General features: G+C 40.2%; 1 protein-coding gene across 3 annotated transcripts in view; it reads right to left on the bottom strand.

Annotated features, from left to right (window-relative positions):
• Positions 1–24,708, bottom strand: part of RBPMS (RNA binding protein, mRNA processing factor) — a 198,420-nt gene that overhangs the window by 110,930 nt on the left and 62,782 nt on the right. For all 3 annotated transcript variants that reach the window (XM_043454307.1, XM_043454308.1, XM_043454306.1), the window contains exons 2-4: positions 5,239–5,316; positions 1,753–1,791; positions 484–546 (exon numbers count right to left, since the gene is read on the bottom strand). In XM_043454307.1, coding sequence (XP_043310242.1) covers positions 484–546; positions 1,753–1,791; positions 5,239–5,316 — 180 coding nt within the window. The remainder of the gene's footprint in view (positions 1–483; positions 547–1,752; positions 1,792–5,238; positions 5,317–24,708) is intronic.

Genomic DNA, 24,708 nt, shown 5'->3' with positions numbered 1-24,708 from the left:
AGCATGTGGGATCTTAGTTCCCTGATCAGGGATGGAACTTGTGCCTGCCGCATTGGGAACACGGAGTCTTAACTACTGGACAGCCAGGGAAGCCCTTAAAAACCACATAACAAACAAAGCCTCACGTGTTAAAGAAAGCCAAGATTTTGATCTATTCTTGACTTGGGCTTATCCACTGAGAGTATAATGGGGGCTGAAGTAAACTGCATACCACCATGGGATGTGATTGGGCTGAATTAAAATCCCCAGCATCAGGTATCTTAAGCATTACAGTAAGAGCCAGAGACGAGCAAAGTGTTATTTAATAGTCTGCACATCTAACCACAATTTTAGGCAAAATCTCTTTATGGCACTAATTAGAGTCCATTCCTCTTAGATCAAGCAGTCATATCCCTTCCATTTGCTTTCCTGTCCAAAGAGGTTCTATTACTTTCCCTTCACCTCATAAGGAAACCCCCAAAGATGAACATCATTAGTACTTACATTCAAAGCATTCTTGGCAGCTTCTGCTTCTGAGCGACTGTCAAAACTGACAAAACCTACGGGCTAAGGAAAGAAAGAGAAATATGAAGAAAAAAATATCAGGGGATGTCTTTGTTTCTGGGTCAAAGGTGACATCAAACCAATAGAGCTCAGATAAAGAAATAACCGCAGGCAATGGGCAGAAATCAGAAAGCCAGTCCAGAAGAATCATGACTCAGTGGCTTAGCCAAATTTCTAACATGGATCAAAGGGATGGTGAGGGTGGTTCTTCAAGGGACAGCTGGAGATTTAGGGAATCATTTGGGGAAAAAAAAAAAGTCTAGAAGGGGCTGGAAGGTGAGTAGCAGTGAACAAGGGGACAGAGGAAAACTTGGGTGGAGAGGCTCTACTGTCCTAAATCGAATTCACTGTACCTCAGTATCTTCATCTTTTAAAATGGAAAGAGAACCGAATCACCTTTTGGTACACTGTAAGTGCAAGGAATATAATGACACAGTGATAAAAGCCCTGTAGTCTCACTGTATGATCAAAATTATATAATGAACATTTTAATCTCAAATCCCAAGGGACGTTTTTAAAAAGTTCTATGTTTAATTAGGTGTGTAAACCATACTGTTCCAACTAAAGAGAGGGCTCCTAATTTGCTTTGGACTCAGTATCTTCGAGTCCAGAAGGATGGTTGCAACATAGCTTATAGATGTTGGTTGCTCAGGATTAAAAAAAGCACACAGCTAAAAAATTTCAAGGCACTTGAAGCCGCTATCAGGTTCACTGATTACTACTTCCATTCTGTACCTGTGCCTTTTATGATCCATTCTAGATTTAAGACTCTGCATGTGGTTATTAAGGGTTTGAGAGAGAGCCTGATTCTTTACCATCAACTTCTCATACCGACTGTGAATGAAAAGTCCGACTACGTAACTTTACTAAAAAGCAAAAACAAAACAGTAAAGAATTGGCAGTAAAAGTGAATCTGGACAATAATTTCTTTTGAAGATACAGATCAATCCCAATAGAACCATGCTGGAGGCATTATATTTGCCTTCCTTGAGGATAGTCTCAGATACTCTAGCTGGAGGCTTTGGAATTAGGAATGATTTTCCTCTGCTAATTCCTAATCAATCTCACCCTTAATTTTAGAGCAATTAAAAAAAAAATAAATCTTAATGGAAATAAAAAAGGATGTTGAGCCCTTGTGACACTCCTGAAGAAAGTCAATCCAAACTTATTCTAGAAGTGATCACTTATGTGCAAGTTTGAAATGCTTACCTGCTTAGATGTGAGCTTTATAAGAGAACCCTCGTAGCCCTGAAAATAAAGAACTGGATTTAGACCGCAAAAAAAATATGCCAGGAAAACTAGCAATTGTAACACCATCTTGCTCAAGTGACAATGAGTCCCTTATGACCACTGACTAACTCATCTTACAAATGTCTGTTAACTATAAAACAAGCTTTATACACACACACACATGATGTATATGCCTAGGTATGTATATATGTGCTGTGTGCTTAGTCGTGTCTGATTCTATGCAACCCCCTGGACTGTAGCCCAACAGGCTTCTCTGTCCATGGAATCTTCCAGGCAAGAATATTGGAGTGGGTTGCCATCTCCTAGTCCCGGGGATCTTCCTGACCCAAGGATAGAGCCCAAGTCTCCTGCATCTCCTGCATGGTCAGATGATTTACCACTGAGCCACCTGGGAAGCCCATACTTGGGCCTAAAAGAGATCAAGCCCTGAAACTCACTCTCTTTGTTTCTTTTCTATGTTCTTATGAAATTGGGAAATAATAGGAAAATGGTATCTATGTCAACAGCAGGTCTTTTTCATTTTATAGGATAAAAGGCACTCCATTCCAGTATTCTTCCGTGAAAATTCCATGGGCAGAGGCGCCTGGCGGGCTACAGTCCATGGGGTCGCAAAGAGTTGGACACAATTAAACGACTGAGCACAGGACAGGAGAAGAAAGGGGGTTAAGAAGAGGATGTGATGACTTGTTCACACTGAAAAATATATTGGCTATAAAACAACAACAAAACACTGATAATGGACTTAGTAGAACTTGTCAATGAAAAATTGCCTGGAAAAGTTAAACAGGCAGCAACGCTAAATTCTGTTATTTTGCTTATTTATTGCAGCCATCTGTTTTCATGCTGGTATTAGGATTGGAAGACGCAAAACTTCCCTGTTGGGTTTTACTTCTGCTCATCCTCAAGGAAGATGGAAACACTCCCTTTCTGATCCCTCCTGGTTCCCCAGGATGAAGATAACAAAGTCTGCTTATTTCTGAAAGTAATCAATGGCAGGTGGCTTGCACTGATAGAAGAGACAGGAGAAGGAAAAAAACAAAACAAAACCCACCACTTGACGTGATTGACCACAGCACATATTGGTCCAGGGACAGATTTGCAGACAAGGGTCAGCCACCAGGGACTTTAATTAAAAAAGGGGTTGGTAGGAATGTACCAGGGTCCTGACTTTCGCGTTGGGGTTTCTGGGCAGCATGTTTCAATTGATTCACCCTCCTATCTTCCCAGCAGAGAACTATGTTACCAATTAGCTACTGTAAACATTTTATCTCAAAGGCCTTGAGCTCTTCTGGCCCAAGAGGTCATGATTCACAGCCCTGCCTCTTCCTTGTTCAAGGTGCTCTCGCTCTCTGAAAAACGTGCAGGTTTAAACACCCCGAAGGCCTCAGAGGCAGAGGACAAATGGATATTTCACTCAAGTAAAAGCCCACTTGTAGGGATATACTGTCCTCTCAAGACACAGAAATCAGAAGCAGCATCACATAGTAGTTCAGAGTAGGAATGGCAGAGTCAAACTGCTTGGGTTTGATCCTGGCCCTGCCTTTTATTATGTGTGCGAACTTCAGCAAAATGTATTCAACTGCTCCAAGTTTCATTCTCTCTCTTTGGGACTGTGATGAGAATTAAGTGAGATAATTCTTAAGGGGCTCACTACTAGGTCTCTCCATATGCACACAGGAACATGGCTGTTTTGTTCATTAAGAGGAATGGTTAGCTTAAAAAGCCCTCATCCTACAAAACTGAAAAACTGCAATCCTGCAGAAGAAATGGGAAATTCTGCCAAATTGGCGCTCTTCCCACAGCACCTTCTCTCTCTTCCCCACTTTCTCTAGCCAACCTCTGGGCTAACCTTTCCGTTTCCCTCTGTAATGCCATCATTACTGTTGCATTAAAAGGAGAGCTGTCTTATATACACTACCGTATGTAAAACAGGTAACTCGCGCGAAGGGAGCTCTGTGATGACCCAGAGGGGTGTGACGGGAAGATGAGGTTCAAGAGGGAGGGGATATATGTATATATAATGCTGATTCTTGATGCTATACAGTAGAAACTAACAATCCTATAAAGCAATTATACTCCAATTAAAAAAAAAAAACCAGCAGAAAAAAGGAGAGCTGTCAGAATGGAGTTACGTCCATTATCACCTGGTGCCTTTGGGGCACATAAGCTAGACCATTTTATCTTTGTTGGGTTTCACTGGCTGCCCCCTCGACTGTCTTTCTTCCTCTCCTACCCAGCTGTTTTCAGCTGTGACATTTACTCTCTCTCCCTAAGAAGCTAGAACCTGTCTTGCCTCTGTGGCTCAGATACTGCTTCCATCAGAATGGATCTTTAATTGGCAATCAAGATGGTCCATCACTCAGTCCTAAGCGCGGCCCTGGCCAGACACTGCTGCTGACATGTCCTCAGCTGACGTGACCGGCTCAGACACAGGCCCTGAATCAGCCCTGACCTGAAGGATTGCTCCTTGAGAGCCAAGGCCTCCAGCCCACACTGCGCCCAACTCCAGCTGTCTCTGACCCTCCAAAGGCTAACTTTCAAGGTTTCTCTGTGGAGCATGGTTATTTCAGCCTTGCTTCAATTTCCTGTTAAATTTTCAATCCCAACAACGTTAACGATCTCCAAAGTAAATTTATCTTGATCATCACAATGGACAGAGAACTTGTATTAAATATTTCACCAGGTAGCACAGTGGTAAAGAATCCCCTGGGCAACACAGGAGACTTAAGGGATGCAGGTTCGATCCCTGGGTTTGGAAGTCCCCCTGAAGAAGGAAAGGGCAACCCACTCTGGTATCCTTGCCGGAAAGTTCCATGGACAGAGGAGCCTGGGGGGTTACAGTCCATGGGGTTGCAAAGAGTCAGACACAACTGAGATTGAGCATGCGGAAAGCCCCAGGGAAGACGTCCGTCAACTCTTACCAAGCAGTTCTTTACAATTCTGTTCCACTGTTTCAGCAACGTTGGACATTTTGCCAATGAAAAAATAATGGTGTTAGGTTCTTTGTCAAATTCATAAAAGCTTATTTAACCTATTATGTCTCCTAGGAATTGTATGAACAGCAGCATTTCAGCTAATAAAGAACCTCCTAGGGGTAGGGCTTGACTTATACTCCTGCATTTGAGATATAAATACACGGTAAGTCACTGATCGTATCTGGGGTGATCTGTACTCAAATTACTCCCAACTGGCAGAGGATACACAGGGAGGAAACTGAGGCTGTTCTAAATGAGGACAGATTAGCTTCTCAGGATTAGCGGCTAGGAGGACAAAAGGCCATTTCAGTATTTCCAAAGTGAGAATGTGTATTAGAACTGACTTGTTAAATCTTCTTTATTCACTAACCACTTTAAAAAACAGGCGTTTCTCAAACATTTCATTTCTTTCTCCAGACAGACCCACTTTCTAATGCCTTTTACGATTTCTAAAAGATAGAAAAGGTACCTTAAATGGTCTGAAAAGCAGATATAGCTCCCGAGGTTTGATGTCCAGAGGGAGACCGCTGACAAAGAGAGTCCGGACCTGCAAAATAAACATGAGAAGCGATCAAGGGGGGACAGTCATAGAACAGCTCACTTGAAACCAAAAAAAACATGTTTCTTCAGATATTCCACAACTCCTACCTAATTCATGATCTTTTTATGACACAGTGACTAATGTTAAGATGCTCTTAAGCCAACTCTTAAATAGTTCTGTGTGAATTATCAGAGTGGATCACTTCTAGCCAATTTAAATTTACAAACTGACCTCTCCTTTCCTCGCCATTGCCTGGTTCTAAGAATGTGAGGGGAAGAGAGGGTCCATAATTAAAATGTTAGCTTAAGGGGGAAAAAAAAAAGTGTCATGGGGATAGTAAATCTATCACCCCTCTGCTATGATCAAAGGAACACAAATGTGGTTCAAAAACACAACTGAAAAAGAATTTTTTAATTGTAAATTATTTTTAATTGCAGGATAATTGCTTTACAATATTGTGTTAGTTTCTGCCAAACATCAACATGAATCAGCCATAGTTATATGTATGTCCCCTTGCTCTTGAACCTCTGGGGGAAAAAAAAATTTTTTTTTTTAATTTTTAAAATTTCTTGTCTGCGCCTTGTGGCATGTGGGATCTTAAGTTCCCTGACCAGGGAATCAAACCCTGCATTGGAAGTGTGAAATTTTAACCACTGGATGGCCAGGGAAGTCCCAAAACAATTTTTGTTTTCTTCTATTTGTCATTGCTTTCTTCATCAGCATTAATAGTTATAGCAAGTTTAGTAAGTGAAGAAGTTTATTAAACAACTGAAATTCACCTACATATCAATAGTAGCCAAATGAATAGCCCTTTGTCTGTTCAGTTCCGGAAAAGCAGGGCAGATGTGGCCAACCTACACATACCCATAAGGCCCAGGGTACAAAACATGTACTTAACGTGTGCCAAACACAGAACACAGGGACATTTCCAGCTGCGGGGATCGGAGTATGTTTGTTTACTCAGAGTATGCTGGCATCTGCATGGAATGTCCTTCAAGGACAGGTGTGAATTTACCATATAGATATATAAAAGGTGAGGTGGGGGAAAGCACAGGCAGGAAAAAAGCATTAACCAGTGAACAAAGAGGGGGATAGCAGAGTGCGCTCCGGGAGAAGGGCCAGCCGAAACTGAACGGGGAATGGAGGCTCAAACCACAGAGACAGCAGGTCATCAGCACAGGAATACGGTCTTAATTCAATCAGCAAGCAGTCCAAACATGGACCACAGCCTTGTCCAACTCAATGAAACTAAGCCATGCCGCGTAGGGCCACCCAAGACGGACGGGTCTTGGTGGAGAGCTCTGACAAAACGTGGTCTGCTGGAGAAGGGAATGGCAAGCCACTTCAGTACTCTTGCCTTGAGAGCCCCATGAATCGGCAAGTAGTCACCACTGAATTATCACCACAATTTGTTTCTATTTAGTATGTTTTTTAAAACTTTATTTGAAATTTATTAAGAAACATATATACACATTTTTTATCTTTAAAAAAGTTTTGAAGTAATTTTATTGGGGTATACTTGATTTACAATGTTGGGCTAGTTTCTGCTCTACATCAAAGTGAATCAGTTATATACATACATATATCCACTGCTTTTTAGATCCTTTTCTCATATAGGCCATTACAGAGTACTCAGTAGAGTTTCCTGTGCTATTATTGAGTCTTATTAGTTACCTACTTCATTTTTCATTTTATCACTTCTCATAGGTGTGTGTATATATCAATCCCAACCTCCCTATTTATCCTTCCCACCCCCTTTCCCTCTTGGTAATCATACGTTTGTTTTCTATATCTGTGACTGTTTTATAAATAAGTTCATGTGAGCCATCTTTTAGATTCTATGTAAGTGATATACGATATCTTTCTCTGACTTCACTCAGTATGACAAAGGAACACGCATACAATGGAATATTACTCAGCCACACACACACACAAAGAAATAATGTCTGTTTTGTGTGCCTTTACTCAGTTCCCTGCTCCCCGAGGTTTGAGATATAGCTGACATGCAACATTAGGATGTACCTCACTGCCATCAAATCACATAACTACCATTTCTTTTTCTGTGGTGGGAACACTTAAGATCTACTCTCAGTAACTTTCAAGTACACCTATAATACAGTACCGCACATTACATTCTCCAGAACTTATTCAATTTCTAACTGAAGTTTGTAACCTTAGACCAACATCTCCCCATTTTCCTCACTCACCAGCTCCAGGTACTAACCATTCCATTCTGTTTTTATGAGTTCAATTTCACTTTCACATTTTCTATTCCTCTTCTCTACTCAAGCTGATATGACATGACTGAGTTCCTCATTAGAAATGAAGTTACTTACTCAAAAAAAACCAGTGATTAAATGTAAACCATGTGCAACTATGGAAGATTTTTCCTCAGTGACAAATAGGAGAATATTTTCTAGAATCCTAACACTTTCCATTGACTCTGGCTTGAAGAAGCACAAAGTGGCAAGCAGGACCCTTTTGCTGACCCAGCAAAGTATATGGGAAAATGTCATGCCATTTACATGAAGGTGTATAATAAACATGATGATGAAGTAAACAGTCGTGGAATCAAGAATGCCTAACATCTGTTTATTTATATTTTAAACAGCTTTACTGAAATATAATTGACATATAACTAAACATCTTGTTTATAAGTTTTGATATATGTTTAACCTATGAAACCAATATTGTTTTCATAACAATCAAGATAATGAACAAACTCATCACACCCCTGTGATGTTTCCTTGTCTCATGGCTCTGTAATCTTCCATCTTTATCCTTAGGCCATCACTCATCTGTCACTATAGAAGAGTATGCATGTTCTAAAGTTTTCTACAAATGGAGCCGTAAAGTATGTGTACATTTTTGTCCAACTTCTTTTTTTTTTGTGTGTGTGTTTTTTTTTTTTTAGTTGGAGGCTAATTACTTCACAACATTTCAGTGGGTTTTGTCATACATTGATATGAATCAGCCATAGATTTACACGTATTCCCCATCCCGATCCCCCCTCCCACCTCCCTCTCCACCCGATTCCTCTGGGTCTTCCCAGTGCACCAGGCCCGAGCACTTGTCTCATGCATCCCACCTGGGCTGGGGATCTGTTTCACCATAGATAGTATACATGCTGTTCTTTTGAAATATCCCACCCTCACATTCTCCCACAGAGTTCAAAAGTCTGTTCTGTATTTCTGTGTCTCTTTTTCTGTTTTGCATATAGGGTTATCGTTACCATCTTTCTAAATTCCATATATATGTGTTAGTATGCTGTAATGTTCTTTATCTTCTGGCTTACTTCACTCTGTATAATGGGCTCCAGTTTCATCCATCTCATTAGGACTGTTCAAATGAATTCTTTTTAACGGCTGAGTAATATTCCATGGTGTATATGTACCACAGCTTCCTTATCCATTCATTCTGCTGATGGCATCTAGGTTGCTTCCATGTCCTGGCTATTATAAACAGTGCTGCGATGAACATTGGGGTGCACGTGTCTCTTTCAGATCTGGTTTCCTCAGTGTGGTATTTCCAGTTTTTTAAGAAATCTCCACACTGTTCTCCATAGCGGCTGTACTAGTTTGCATTCCCACCAACAGTGTAAGAGGGTTCCCTTTTCTCCACACCCTCTCCAGCATTTATTGCTTGTAGACTTTTGGATAGCAGCCATCCTGACTGGCGTGTAATGGTACCCTCATTGTGGTTTTGATTTGCATTTCTCTAATAATGAGTGATGTTGAGCATCTTTTCATGTGTTTGTTAGCCATCTGTATGTCTTCTTTGGAGAAATGTCTTTCACTTTAAAATAATTATTTTGAGATTCATCCTCGCTGCTGCACATGTCAAAAGGCTATTTCTGTTTCTGAGCAGTATTCTGTGGTACGAATACATCACTGTTCATTTATCCATTCACTTGTTTTTAAGACATACAAGTTATCTCTAGTTTCTGGTTTTTACCAATAAAATGACTATGAACATTCAGGTATCAGTGGGTACAAGTCTTTGTATGGACCTATGCTTTCTTTTCAGATAATTAGGTAGAAATGGAATAGCTGGATGATATGGTAGGAATATACTTAAAACATTTAAAATAAAATTTTTTTTTTTTAAAAAAAAAGGGCTTCCCTGATAGCTCAGTTGGTAAAGCATCCACCTGCAATGCAGGAGACCCTGGTTCAATTCCTAGGTCAGGAAGACCTGCTGGAGAAGGGATGGGATACCCACCTCCAGCATTCTTGGGCTTCCCTTGTGGCTCAGCTGGTGAAGAATCCACCTACAATGCAGGAGACTTGGGTTCTATCCGTGGGTTGGGAAGATCCCCTGGAGAAGGGAAAGGCTACCCACTCCAGTATTCTGGCCTGGAGAATTCCATGGACTGTATAGTTCATGGGGTTGCAAAGAGTTGGACACTGAGTGACTTTCAAACTTTTAAGAAACTACCCTCTTCAATTCCTTGTTCTGTGGCCTAGAACATGATAAATATTGAATGTAGAACAGATGTATATTCTGTTGCTGTTGCGTATAGTGTTTTATAAATTTCAATTAAGGTCAAGTTTGTTGTTCAATATACCTTTGGTCTCTCCCTTCTCTCTCAACTTTGCCAGTGATAAACACTCTTTCCAAAGAAATGGGTTTTTTGGTTTTTTTCTTGGCTATGCAGCATGTGGGATCTTATTTCCCTGACTGGGGATTGAACCTGTGCCTTCTGCAGTGGAAGCACAGAGTCTTAGCCACTGGATTGCCAGGGGAGTACTCTAAAGAACTTACTTTATCAAAGCTGCTGAGACAGACTGACTGACAACTGCCAAAGACATAGTCAAAGGAATCCTGCCACCCTGTGCCCTCCCTGCGACCCACACCCCCTTCCCACATTCCAGAAAGTGAACACCATCTGTTCTACTTGGCCGCCCTGTCGAGGACAACCTGGACAGAGGGAATTCCAGCCTCCACTCATTCATATTTTGTTGAGTGCCCATTGTGACTAGCACTATGCCAGGTGCTGACCAAATTAGAGAGATTTCCATGGAAATAATGATAAGCAGATGCTGTGTTTTAAACACTGGAGCACCGTTTGTCCAGCTGGGAAGCTTAGCCATGTGACAGGTATCAATTAGGACCTGGGAGTTAACTCAGGAAATGAACTACCATTTATAGCACTATTCTAAAGAAAGAGGCTTTAGAAAGTTGTAAGTCAAACAATTTATCCAAAAAAAAAATTAAAAATCCCCCACTGGAAATCTGGGAGTTATCAACAAAATACTACTGCTTGATATAAATTAAGGTTTATCTACACTCACTGAATATATTATTATGCAACCAATAAAAATTATGTTCAAGGAAAAAGTACATTCAGTTTTATTCTATAAAGCAAAAAGCCAACACATGTATGTATATGGATGGGGGTAAAAACACCTTATGGGATATATATGCTTAGTAAGCAATGGGGGGGGGGGGGTTGCACTGTGTGGCAAGTGGGATCTTAGTTCTGGGACCAGGGGTCAAACACGTGCCCTCTACAATAGAAGCACGGAGTCTTAACCTCTTGACCACTGTGGAAGTCCTAATAAGTGATTTTACTGTTTTTTATGAGCATATTTGTATTTTCTATCTTTCTATAATAAGCAAGTTTTATAGTTTATTATTAGGTTGACAATAGCCTAGATTGTTTTTTATTACTTTGCTCTATTTAGAAAACCATACATAATGTCAATATTTGGATCAATAAAAATTGCAAAGCTCATAGCGAAAACTTTGTTATCTAAGTATTTCAGAATTAGAAGATTAACTTAATATTTCAACAGCAAAGGGTTATACATTAAAACGAACAAAAAAGTGACTTCCTATTTGGCTGAAGTTTGCCACTCACTCAAGCCACTTGCTTTTCGTTGTTGTTCACCAAATTAGAAGCAACTAAGATGTCTGACATTTTATTTACACATGAACATAAATTACATTTCCTAGAAGTTAGTGAAGCCCGTTATTTTCTCAGAAACCTGCCTAGATATTGCTCACTGAAAAGCTGATCCCTCCCGTTTGACGGAACAGATAGACTGAGTAGGAGAAATAGATCTTAAATACCTAGGTTATAGAAATATAACAATTAAAGGTCTTTTAAATCCGAATCTTGGAATCGATGTATTCTGAATCCTTTCTAGACCTTCCCAGACTAGGAAACTTCATTAAGTTTAAAAAAAAATTAAAAACTTAAGATAATGAGTCAGGGTGACGAGGAACTCTTGCTGAGTGTCCGATTCATACTTATCTACATTTTAGGGACTTCCCTGGTGGTCCAGTGGTTAAGAATCCCTGCTCCCAATGCAGGGGCCCAGGTTTGATCCCTGCTCAGGCAGCTAGATCCCACCTGCCACAACTAAGACCCAGGGCAGCCAAATAAATAAATAAAAGTAAATATTTACAAAAATAAAAATCAAAAAAAGATCTTAGTTTCTCTACTTTTCTTATCACCACTCGTTTTATCTGAGCCATTAAACAGCAAAGCATTTTGAGGTTCTGCCTTTGCCGTGTGACTATGTAGATCACCAAGGTCAGATATGATACGTGCTTGCAGGGAGCTTAACTGTCACGGCAATAAAAGAAAGCTTAGCTCATCCAGAGTGACCAATTAGAACCCAAACAGTGAGCTGAAAGTCTAAGAGACATGTAAATCCATGATCAAATACTCAATAAAAGTGTCCCCAAACAGATGAATGACGCTATGTGAACTTTGTGGCAGGTCACTCATTTTCCAGGACGGCCCTTAATTTAACAGCATTGTCTATGGACACAGATGTGCCTGGCACTCCGCCTTTGGCACTGCAGATGTTTACTTTATCAGACACACGGGGAAACACATTTCTTAGTCAAGGACACAACATGCCTCATAGAAGTTCGAGACGTGAAGCTGTTGACAACTCTATCCCAAAGGGACGCTAATGGATTCTGCGGATGTACCTCCAACTTCATTTCTCCCCCAACAGGACTGAAAGAAATCATCATTAAGAGCCAGGGCCTTCTTGACTCAGCCATGACCAACCATTCCTGCAGAGCCCACAGTTAGATTCCGGATGGAACATGCTGTGTGCTCTGAAATGGCACTGCCAACTCCCATGGGGAAACAGATGCCACATTTCAGTGACCGACTTCCAATTTAATAAACTCTAATTCAAGAAGTACAGTCATTGTGTGAGTCTTGGGCTTTCTTGGATAGAAAGGCCAAAACAGGCCTCAAAACAGAAAGGCCCTCCCTTTAACAAAGAACACACATTATCTTACAAGATAATTACCTACAGGTAATCCAGACATTGGGCTTCTCAGGTAAAGAACCCACCTGCTAATGCAGGAGACTCGAGTTTGAGCCCTGAGTCGCGAGGAGCCCCTAGAGAAGGAAATAGCAATTCACTCCAGCATTTTTGCTTGGGAAACCCCAAGGACAGAGGAGCCTGGCAGGTTACAGTCCATGGGGTTGCAAAGAGACAATGACATAGCAACTAAGCAACAACAACAAAATCTAGACATTAAAATAAAAACCAAAAGACAAACGCGTATTAATTTCAATACACAGTAGAGAACAGTCACGCACACTCTTCAGCAGTCACATCCAATAAACACTGTGTCCGAAGACTATGGCATTTTCTGTGTACGTTTTAATTGTTTATAAAAAAGATTTCTGTCATCATCTCCAGCTGCTCTGAGCTGACCTCTTGAGGTTCCTCTTAGATTCATAGGATTGGGAAAGGCAACTTTTCATTTTGTGATGACTCACGAATAACTGTGTATAATCTCTCAGCTGAAACATTCTAAAACCCACAGGAGTGCTTCAATGATCATCTATCATCTGCAAACTTTCTCTCCACCTACCCACGTTCTCATACAGACAGACTCCAAAAGCAGCTTTCAAATGTGCTGGATGTTTAAACCATTCTTTTGGAATAACTAATTTTTGAGACATGCCAAGTGGATTCACAAGTAAGATTCTGCAGTGGGCACTTCAGAGTCTGAAAGTGCTGTTTGGGGGTAGTGTGTAACACAGTCCATAGGTACGCGATATAAAAATTTCCCTTGATCTTAGAAATTGACAGAACAACATTGTGTATTCAGGGGAAACAGTAAGTGTTTGCTTGTCAACATTTCTACTGATGACACAGCCAACAAAATGAGGTGATGACGTTTCCCAGACATTTTATTAGTTAAAACATCAAATGTATACTCATCTGACAAAAATGCAGAAGAGATAACAGCATAAGGGATCAAAATTAGATGAAAAAGAGGAATGAGAAAAAAACAAAGTCAAAAAATGAAAAAGAGAAACAGACTGAAATCAAAACAGACCTAACAAGTCATAAACCACAAAAAATTCAGGACTATGAACCTATTAACAAGGATAGAATATCAATATAGAATCAATATATGGGAAACAGGAAAAAAAAAATCACATTTCTTACAACTGATGATTGAAACATCCTTAAGTCTGTGTAAGTAAGTTCAATAACAAAAGTAAGTAATTCACAAAAAGTTTGAGAAAATGCTCAAATTCTTGCACATTTAAAATGGTGAGTAGGTATCTTTATCTACTGATAGAGAACAATGTTTCTGATTATTAAGTTAAAAAAAGCACCAGAAATTGCTCATAATCCCAGTAATTCTTTTAGTGTTTTTATAAATTAGTACATGCTTTAAGTTTTTAAAGACTGTATACAACATTGAAAGTGAAAGTTAGTTGCTCAGTCTTGTCTGACTCTCTGTGATCCCATGGACTGTAGCCTGCCAGGCTCTTCTGTCCATGGAATTCTCCAGGCAAGAGTACTGGAGTGGGTTGCCACTTCCTCCTCCAGGGGATCTTCCCAACCCAGGGATTAAACCTGGGTCTCCTGCATTGCAGGCAGATTCTTCACTGAGTGGAGAGGGAAGGTGAATGAAGAGAACTTTCATTTTTATATTTATATAATCAAGTATTTAAACATTTTATAAGCATAAACTATTTAGAAAAAAAAAAAGAACAAGCTCAAATGGATTTAAAAAAAAAACACACATATAAACCTTGAGTCCTGCCCATCCACTTTTGTTATTAGAAATTCTCATCTTCTGCCTGCCCTTGCCCAATAGGTACAAACTTGATCTAGTAGAAATATACATTCATATTAACTAACTTCACTTTGCAAAATCTGACGAGTGAGTGCTTCTTCGTACTTAGTCTAAAACTACAATCTCACCCAAAAAGGGACAATGATGGCTCAAGGTCCTCAGAGCAGGAGGGTCTGCCCTAACTAAAGTCAAAGGAGTGTACTTGCTTTGTGATCAACTTACTTCTCACTCGAACAAGAAAAGAGGGATCACTCACTTTTTAACATCTAAGGAAGTGCCTTATCTCTTCTGAGACGATGAAATAAACATAGTTTCAGGGACAGAGAAGTTGAAAAGAGCTCCACTCATGAGTAGCAGTATAAATCCCACAAAGCTGGGTTGCTTATACACATGAGGTTCGGACAGAGGAGCTGTGTGTTCCAGAACCTTCTCAGTTTTACACACTGGTTAAATGATTATATTCTTTTTAAATAAAATCTAAATGAATTGAGTTCTCTGCTTATTCTATAAGCACAAGATGAAAAACCAAATTGCAAGACTGAACCACATGAGGACTGCTCATCCTCTCAGTTCCAAAGAAGGCTTGACTGGCCTGCAAGGATTTCCCCTTTGCATCTTGCCACCACAAAAATGGATGATCACAATCATTAAATGGTCTGCCAGGCATAATTAAATTCTGGTTCCTGCTCAGTAGACTGACCAGCCTTTGGTCAAGCTCCAGTTTCTTCTTTGCATTGGCTTCAAAATGGAACAGGTGGTCAAGTTCTTGTTCCTGACAATGGCCACCTACTGAACCTAAAGACTTGCTCCTTTCCTAGCCCTGGGAGAGTATGCGTTGGTTCATGGGGCCACGTTGCTACAGATACCAAGGACTGACTAACCATAGGATAAATGCTGTTGTTATGGACGCCCACGTTTGTTTTAAATAAAGGACTGTTCTAAAGAAAAAAGCCACATCATCATTACCCATGATGCACACCTTCCTAGTTTTCAGGGATCCACTTGTATTTGCCTTAAGAGCTATTCACTAAGATGGTTGGATGGCATCACCAACTCGATGGACATGAGTTTGAGCAAGCTCCAGGAGTTGGTGATAGATAGGGAAGCCTGGTGTGCTGCAGTGCATGGGGTCACAAAGAGTAGGACATGACTGAGCGAGTGAACTGATCTGTATAACCAAATTTATACCTTTGTTTGGGGTCCATGGAAACCAGGGTCATTTTGCCAAGGTGATAAAAAAAGTTTCCATTAAGTATCAGGGATGGAGAAGAAAATGGCAACCCACTCCAGTATTCTTGCCTGGAGAATTCCATGGACAGAGGAGCCTGGTGGGCTACAGTCCATGGGGTCGCAGAGCATCAGACAGGACTAAGCGACTAAGCCACAAAGTATCAAGGGAAAGGAGGAAGACTCAGGGAAACACATGGAAGAGAAACGTGTTTCATAAACATGTATAGGGCTCAGAACAAGGACAGGGAGCTGGGATCCCAAGTTAGCACTTCGTACACCATGCTTCTGCTTCCATGATGAAGAACTTTTCCCAGTCCAACCCAATGTCACTTTATAATCAGATCATCTCCATCTCTAACCTTGATAGGACTTCTTAAAAGCAAAGTCTTATCTAGGCCCTCTCTCGCATCTTTTTTTTTTTTTTTAATGTGGACCGTTTTTTAAAAGTCTGTATCGAATCTGCTATAATATTGCTTCTGTTTTCTGTTTTGGTTTTCTGGCCAGGAGGCATGTGGGAATCTTAGATCCCCAACCAGGGATCAAACTGGCACCCACTGCATTAAGGCAAAGTCTTAACCACTGGACCAACAGGGAAGTCCTGTATTTTTAAAAGGATAAGACAAATCAAGACTTTCAAGGGTTTGAAACTGCCCAAGCATATAGGTAGATGTGTCTGGATATGCAAGCACTTTGCCTCATTGCTAAGAAATTCATGGAGTGCTGTCACACTAGGAGGGGTGGGTAACAGAGGCAAATCAGGAATTTAGGATCTGAACTAGCCTAGATAGGAAACTAGATATGTGTGTGTATGCATGTGAGAACTTAACCTCATTATTAAGAAATTCACCGACTGCTGTCAAATACAATAATATGGTTGTCAAGTCCTTAGAGGTCAACAGGAAGTTCCTTATAAAAGCAGGAAGCTTTACCCTTTAAACACCCCACCCTGGCTTCTCTAAGTTCCTTTAGTTAATTTCTGATGGTTTATCCTGTTTTAATACTAGTTAGCCCATGGAATCCCACTCTTCGTTCAATTACACTGCACTGCTTATGTTGTTAAAACATGAAGATTTTTAAATGGATACATTAATACAGTGTGTTATAAACACAAGTGTGCATTAATAATGCTCTAAAATGTAGTGGGGTGTGTGTATGCTCAGTCACGTCCAACTCTTTGCGACCCGATGAACTGTAGCCCGCCAGGCCCCTCTTTCCATGGGATTTCCCAGGCAAGAATACTAGGGTAGGTTGCCATTTCCTTCTCCAGGGGATCTGCCCAACCCAGGGATCAAACCCACACTCTTGTGTCTCCTGCTTGGCATGCAGATTCTTTACCACTGAGCCATCAGGGAAGCTCAAAGTTCATTTACACTTAAGGGTTTTTTAGTCCTATAGAGTACCCCAAAATTGTATGTCAAAAACATCCCTTGGGCTACCCCTAATAGAGACTTTTCCATGGCCTAACGAAATGAAATATAAGCAGAAAATATGAAGATATATAATCAAAATTCTAAAACCTCTCTTGCAGCATAGTTTTGGTGATTGTGATTATTATTTTACAAAGCAGTTGTTTAAATTTTTTTTTAAAGTCATTTTACCTCTCCCACACTACACAGGAAAACTACCTCAGATAGCAGAGTTCTTTATGGTCACTTAAAAGTAACCAGGAAAAATTCACAGGAGCAGATTACGATACTAAAACTACCCAGGGTCTAATGCATTTATTGCTTTTGATATCAGTAACAGACAAACTCCATCTGAGGAACCTGATCTGATCCCACAGTCAACTTCAGGTCACAATGCACCATTGTTGTTTAGTCATTCAGCCGCGTCCACTCTTTGTGACCCCATGGACTTCAGCACGCCAGGCTTCCCTGTCCCCTTCACCATCTCCTGGAATTTGCTCAAGCTCATGTCTGTTGAGTCAGTGATGCCATTTTGCAATTTTGTGATTTTCACACTTTCTATAGTTGTTAGAACCACAATGCACCATAGTTCTAAAACCCACAGAAAGTGTGAGGATTATAAAAATAAAAAGCTGAAAGCTGTGGAGAAAAGGTTTGCTTCCCAATGTTTAGTCACGGGAAACCACCCAATATACACCTTTAAATTCTTTGCCTCCAGGTCAGTACACCTTCAAAATCAAAGTTCTTCCTCACATGACAGTGGTGAGCATCCCAGTATGTAGCAATAGATGCTAGTATTCTACAGAATGAACTAAATGAGTATTAAATCACAGCATCAGGAGGGAGACATTACAGAGCAAAATAAACCATACGTATCCAGATATGGATGATTATGAAGAAGTCAAGTCAATATAAATTTTCAACATGCCCTCAACAGGTTAAGGTCTCCGAGCAGTGAAGTTTCACTTTCACTTCCAAAGGTTAAGGTCTCTGGGCAGTAAAGCACACACAGTAAAAACAACACACAAATAGAAAGAAGAAAAAAAAAAAGGATTCATGAGGAGCCAGGCTGCTGTCATTGAAGCCCCACTTCTCCACCGAGCTATACACCTCGGACCAGTCACTTAACTTCTCCAGTCACAAGTTTCCTCACCTGCAAAACTCAGACAGTTCTAGTAATCCCACAAGTGGCAATTTAAAATTACGTCCCATCTCTGATACCCCTCCCACTTGTAACGTAGAACTTAATTCCTTTGCCCTTCAGCATGGGCTTCACATCGCAACTCACCCCTAATGAAGAGAATGTGGCCAAAGTGACTTCTAACAACCAGGTCAAAAAAGGCATTGTGGCTTCCTTAGGAGAGGACTCCCGAATCATTCACTCTGAGTGAAGATATGTAAGAAGCTCTGTGTGGAGGACTACATGGTGATGGACCAAAAGCCACGCCAGCAAATCATCCTAGAAGCAGACTTTCCAGCTCCAGCCAAGTATTCAGATGACTGCAGCCCTAGGGAAAACTGTCTTGAGAAGTTTATCAATTTCATTTATCTTTCAAAGAACCAGTTTTCAGTTTCATTGTCCGTTCTACTGTTTTCCTCATCTCCACTTCATTATTTCTGCTCTGACCTTTATGATTTCTTGCCTTCTACTAACTTTGGGTTTTATTTTTCTTTCTCTAGTTGCTTCAGGTGTAAGGTTAGTTGCGAGAGGGCTCAAGCCAATAAAATTAGAAAAAAGAGAAGTTACAAGAGACCCCACAGAAATACAAAGGATAAGAGACTACTGCAAGCAACTATATGCCAATACAATGGACAACCTAAAAGAAATAGACAAATTCTTAGAAAGGTACAATCGCCCAAGACTGAAACGAAAGAAATAGGAAGTACGAACAGACCAACCACAAGTCCTGAAATTGAAACTGCCACTTAAAAACTTCCAAAAAACTAAACTCTAGGACCAAAAGGCTTCATAGATGAATCCTATCAAACATTTAGAGAAGAGTTAATACCTATCCTTCTGGAACTCTTCCAAAAACTGCAGAGGAGGGAATACTCTCAAACTCGTTCTATGAGGCCACCATCACTCTGATATCAAAACCAGACAAAGATACCACACACACACAAAAAAATTACAGGCCAGTATCACTGATGAACATAGATACAAAAACCCTCAACAATACATTAAAAGGCTCATACACCACAATCAAGCGTGTAACCCCCTTTATCCCAAGGAGGAAACTATTTTTCAATATCTCTAACAAGGGATTAATCTCTGAATTTACAAACAGCTCAGACAGCTCAATGTCCAAAAAATAGACAACCCAACCAAAAGATGGGCAGAAGGTTCAAATAGACAATTCTCCAAAGAAGATATATAAGATGGCTGGGGGGCAGGGGCATGTGAAAAGATGCTCAATACTGCCAAGAATTAGAGCAACGCAAGTCAAAACTACAAGACGTCACCTCACACCAGTGAGAATGGCCATCAAAAAGTCTACAAACAATAAATGGAGAGGGTGTGGAGAAAAGGAAACCCTCCTACACTGCATATGAGAATGTAAATTGGTACAACCACTATGAAGAAAAGTATGGAGGCTCCTTAAAAAACTAAGAACAGAACTACCATATGATCCAGTATCCCACCTTCTGGGTAGGTACTAGGAGAAAACCATGGTTTGAAAGGATACAAGCACCCTAACATTCATTGCAGCACTGTTTACAATAGCCAAGACACCATCGACAGATGAATGGGTAAAGAAGATGTGGTGTATATGTATGGGTATGTGGTGTATATGTATATATACACTGTATATATACAGTGGAATATTAAAAAGAATGAAATAAGGCCATCTGCAGCAACATGCATGGACCTGGAGATTATCACATAAATGAAGTCAGAGAAAGACAAATCACATAGTATCACTTATATGCAGAATCTTTTAAAAAATGATACAAATGAACTTACTTACAAAAGAAGCACTTAGAGAATGAATTTATGTTTACTGCAGGGAAGAGGAATGGGAGGAATAGTTGGGGTGTTTGGGATGGACATGTTCACACTACCAATAAATAATCAACAAGGGCCTACTGTACAGCAGAGGGCAAAAAAAAAAAAAAGTCAAATCCATCCTCATGAGAAATCCTGAACTAGATACACCTAGCTAAGCCATGCCTAGGATTCTGACCCTTAAAAAATGAAATAATGGAATAAAACTGCATACAACAAAACACATACATGTAAAACTGGGGAAATCTAAACAAAATGAGTGGATTGTACCAACCTCAATTTCTTGGTTGTGGTATTGTGCTATAATTTTACAATATGTTATCATTAGAGAAAACGAAGGAAAGAGCATAGGCTTCCCAGGTGGCGTTAGTAGTAAAGAAAGCAGCTGCCAATGCAGGAGACGTAACCACGGGTTTGATCCTTGGGTTCGGAAGGTCCCCTAGAGAAGGAAATGGCAACCCACTCCAGTATTCTTGCCTGGAGAATCCCATGGACAGAGGAGCCTGAAGAGCTATCGCAAAGAGTTGGACTCAACTGAAGTGACTTGGCATGCACACACGCACGCAGGCAAAGGGCACCCAGGATCTTTCTAAATGTACTTCTTAGAACTGTATGTAGATTATTTCAAAGTCAGTTGAGTTGAACAAATTAAACTGCGTCTTTAAGACTTTGACATAAGTAATTATATAAACATTAACTAAGAGATTTACATCAGTTGGTAAAACCAAGAAGTGAAGCTAGGCAGCAGTTACAAATTCACACACATTTCTATTTTAAAGCACTATCAGAGGAAGACTGGTCTTTTTCCTATTAAGTTTTTAATTGATAAGATTCAGTATTGTAAAAGACATTAGAATGAAATGTGACTTTTCTTTTCTTAAAAAGCATTTTACTTAGTTTTAACTTTCCTGATTTGTTCAATCACTACCTTTCATTGTATTATACATCTCAGTTATATTCTATTTTAGTAACCATAACTCATTTAAAATTCATTGCATATGATATGGAAAATATAAATAGTAAGTATAAATTTAAAATATTTTAAACTACTACCAGGTGAAAAACTTGGAGGGTCAAAGCCAGTGATTTCCACAGAGCAGAGAAATACAAATATACATAGGCTTGATGCCTGTCCCCTAGTGGTCCAGTGGTTAAGACGCTGCACTTCCAATGCAGGGGACATGGGTCTGATCACTGGTTGGCAAACTCAGATCCCACAAGCTGCGCCACGCGGCCAAGAAAAGTCACAAGAAAAAAAGAAAAATACATGTACAGGCTTTATTTTACATTAACAGGGCTTTGGTGAACTCGCCAAGAACCATCCACTTTTCTACAACTGTTTCCTCATAAGAATTTCAGCCCATATTGGTTTGTACGTAAAACCCCTCATGACTGAAATAAGAATTTTTAAAAACACAAGTTTTTGATTAATTATTTTAATTGGAGGCTAATTACTTTATAATATTGTGGTGGTTTTGCCATCCACTGACATGGAATCAGCCATGGTGTACACGTGTACCCTGGTCCCGAACCCCCCATTCCTCCCCACCCCATCCCTCTGGGTTGTCCCAGTGCACCGGCTTTGAGTGCCCTGTTTTATGCATCAAACTTGAACATGGAAAATGTTACCATATTTGGTAACATACATGTTTCAATGCTATTCTCTCAAATCATCCCACACTCGCCTTCTCCCACAGAGTCCAAAAGTCTGTTCTTTACATCTGTGTCTCTTTTGCTGTCTTGCATATATGGCCGTTGTGACCATCTTTCTAAATTCCATACGTATGCATTAATATACTGTATTGGCATTTTCCTTTCTGACATACTTCACTCTGTACAATAGGCTGCAGTTTCATCCACCTCATTAGAACTGATTCAAATGTGCTTTTTTTAATAGCTGAGTAATATTCCATTGTGTATATACAACCACAATTTTCTTATCTATTCATCTGCCAATGGACATCTAGGTTGCTTCCACATCCTAGCTTAAATAGTGCTGCAATGAACATTGGGGTACATGTGTCTCTTCCAATTCTGGTTTCCTCGGTGTGTATGCCCAGGAATGCTGTGGGATTTGTATGGGTCGTATGGCAGTTCTATTTCCAGTTTTTTAAGGACTCTCCACATTGTTCTCCAGAGTGGCTGTACCAGTTTGCATTCCCACCAACAGTGTAAGAGGGTTCCCTTTTGTCCACACCCTCTCCAGCACCTACTGTTTGTAGACTTTTGGATAGCAGCCATTCTGACGGGCGTGAGATGGTACCTGATTGTGATTTTAATTTGCATTTCACTGATAACGAGTGATGCTGAGCATCTTATCATGAGTTTGTTAACCATCTGTATGTCTTCTTTGGAGAAATGTGTTTAGTTCTTTGGCCCATCTTTTTTGATTGGGTAGTTTGAAAAACACAATCTATTTTATGTCAGCTACTTTCTCTAATTTATAAAGTAGTTAGTTTACTGCAAAGCCCAGTGCTAATAATGCATTTTTCCAGTCAAAGAGCAAACTTCAATGTTTAAGTTTGGATCACCTCCTAGTTTTTCCAATGGTAGAAACTGTCAATTCCAGAATACAGTATTTACATGATGATTTATAATCTCCCAGACCACTATATGTGAACTACCTCTCTAGTGAGATATCTGTTTGGTTTGATAACCACTTATAATCATACCTACTCTCCATTTGTGTGGTCATTTCGATCAAGTTAATATTAAGTTCATCCATTACTTATGTGTATGTATAATTATGTAAAGGGATGCGGGTCTCAGAAGACTTGGCATGAGTAACAAGCAGGACAATATATGTTGGTTAGAAGTACTGAAAGATTTAACAAATGTCAGAAAAGAAATGATGAGGTTTGAGGCTGAGAAACAGTTTAGATTAATAAAAGCATAATACATGCTTTCCAAATGGATTTAAAATATTTTAGAGTTTCTTAGGTATTTAAGTTGGGTTCCCACAGCACTGTAACTTTTCAATTTCTATAATGAAAGGAAAAGACCACTAAGTTGAGCCTAGTAGTTTAAGTCACATCTCTGCTTCAAAACTAGCTGTTGAGGACTTGGACATGACCACTCTGAGCCTCAATTTCCTTACTTGTAAAAGGAAGGTGTGGAATAGTTCACCTCCAGGTCCCACCCCAATTCCAAAGGTACAGGGAAAGGAAAGGAAAAGCTTTGGGTAAAAGCATACTGGGGTCAAAGAACACCAGTCAAGAAAACCTAGGGATTTCCCTGGTGGTCCTGTGGCTAAGACTCCACACTCCAAAGCAGGGGACTGAGCTTCAAACCCTGGTCAGGGAAACCAGCTCCCACATGTTGTGACTAAAAAGATACTACGTGACACAACTAAAGATCCTGCATGCTGCAGCCAAGACCTGCAACAGCCAAATAAATTAATTTAAAAAAAAAAAACAAAAAACACCACCACCTAGTTCTTGCCATTGAGGACCTCTCAAGCCAATGCAGCACACACTTCATTGTTTTTATAAGTACTTTTTTAAAATTGTTTTTTATTTACAGTGATAAAGGAGAATGTCATCTTAAGCCACAAATTTAAAGAATTAGCGGACTTGTTATTGCCAAACAAGGTAAATGGGTCCCCAGAATTCCTGATAGGTAAAATTATTTGATGAAGTGATAGCAAAGCAGTCGTGATGGCATCTATTTGCATTGGGTATTTTTCCCTTGTGAGAAAGAGTGACTCCACAGAGCACAGTGTTTAAGGACACAAACTCTGAAGGCAGACTGCCTGAATGTGAATCCCAGCTTCCACTCCTATTAGCTAAACGATCTTGAACAACCTAGTAACGAATTACAGCCTCCATTTCCTCACTGGTAAATGGGAAATAGAATAAAACCTGCTTTATACGGTTGCTAAGAAGATCAAATAAGTGAGTATTTGTAAAGTATATAGAAAAGCACCTGGCACATGGAAAGCATTAGGTAAGCTTGTGTTAAGTAAGTAAAATAAATATAACCTCTCAACTGCTATCAGGTAATATTTTTTGCTGGCAGGGCAAAAAGAACACTCAAAAATGAAATAATTCAAGTGCAGAACTCGGGACTTCATTTAGCCAGTGAAACATACCCTGGGGACTTGCCTGGTAAAGAGTCCACCTGCAGACGGAGGATAGGCGAGTACAATCCCTGGTCTGTGAGGATCCCACGTGCCGTGGAGAGGCTAGGACCGGGCACCACAAATAACTGAGGTTTTGTTTTAGAGCCTGGGAACCGCAACTACTGACGCCCGCATGGCCTAGAACCCGCGCTCCACAACTGCAATGAGAAGCATGTCCACTGCAACTAGAGAGAAACCCTCACGGCAACAAAGATCCAGCACAGCCAAAAAAAAAAAAACACTGAAAAATTACCCAAAATAGTTTTTCAACAATGGCTATTAAGGGAAAAAAAAAAAAAAAACACTGAACAAACTGCAGACATTACTTAAGACACAAATTTATTGTTGTTGTTTAGTTACTAAGTCATGTCCAACTCTTTGTAACCCCATGGACTATAGCCCACCAGGCTCCTCTGTCCATGGGATCCTCCAGGCAATACTGGAGTGGGTTGCCATTTCCCTCTCCAGGGGATCTTCCTGACCCAGGGTTCGAACACTTGTCTCCTGCACTGGCAGCCAGACTGGGCCACCAGGGAAGCCCCGAATATTCCATTATT

The sequence above is a fragment of the Cervus canadensis genome, chromosome 31 (assembly GCF_019320065.1).
Source record: "Cervus canadensis isolate Bull #8, Minnesota chromosome 31, ASM1932006v1, whole genome shotgun sequence".
Classification (NCBI taxonomy): Eukaryota; Metazoa; Chordata; class Mammalia; order Artiodactyla; family Cervidae; genus Cervus; species Cervus canadensis.
Note: the sequence above shows the minus strand (reverse complement) of the source record. Positions and strands in the feature narration are given on the sequence as shown.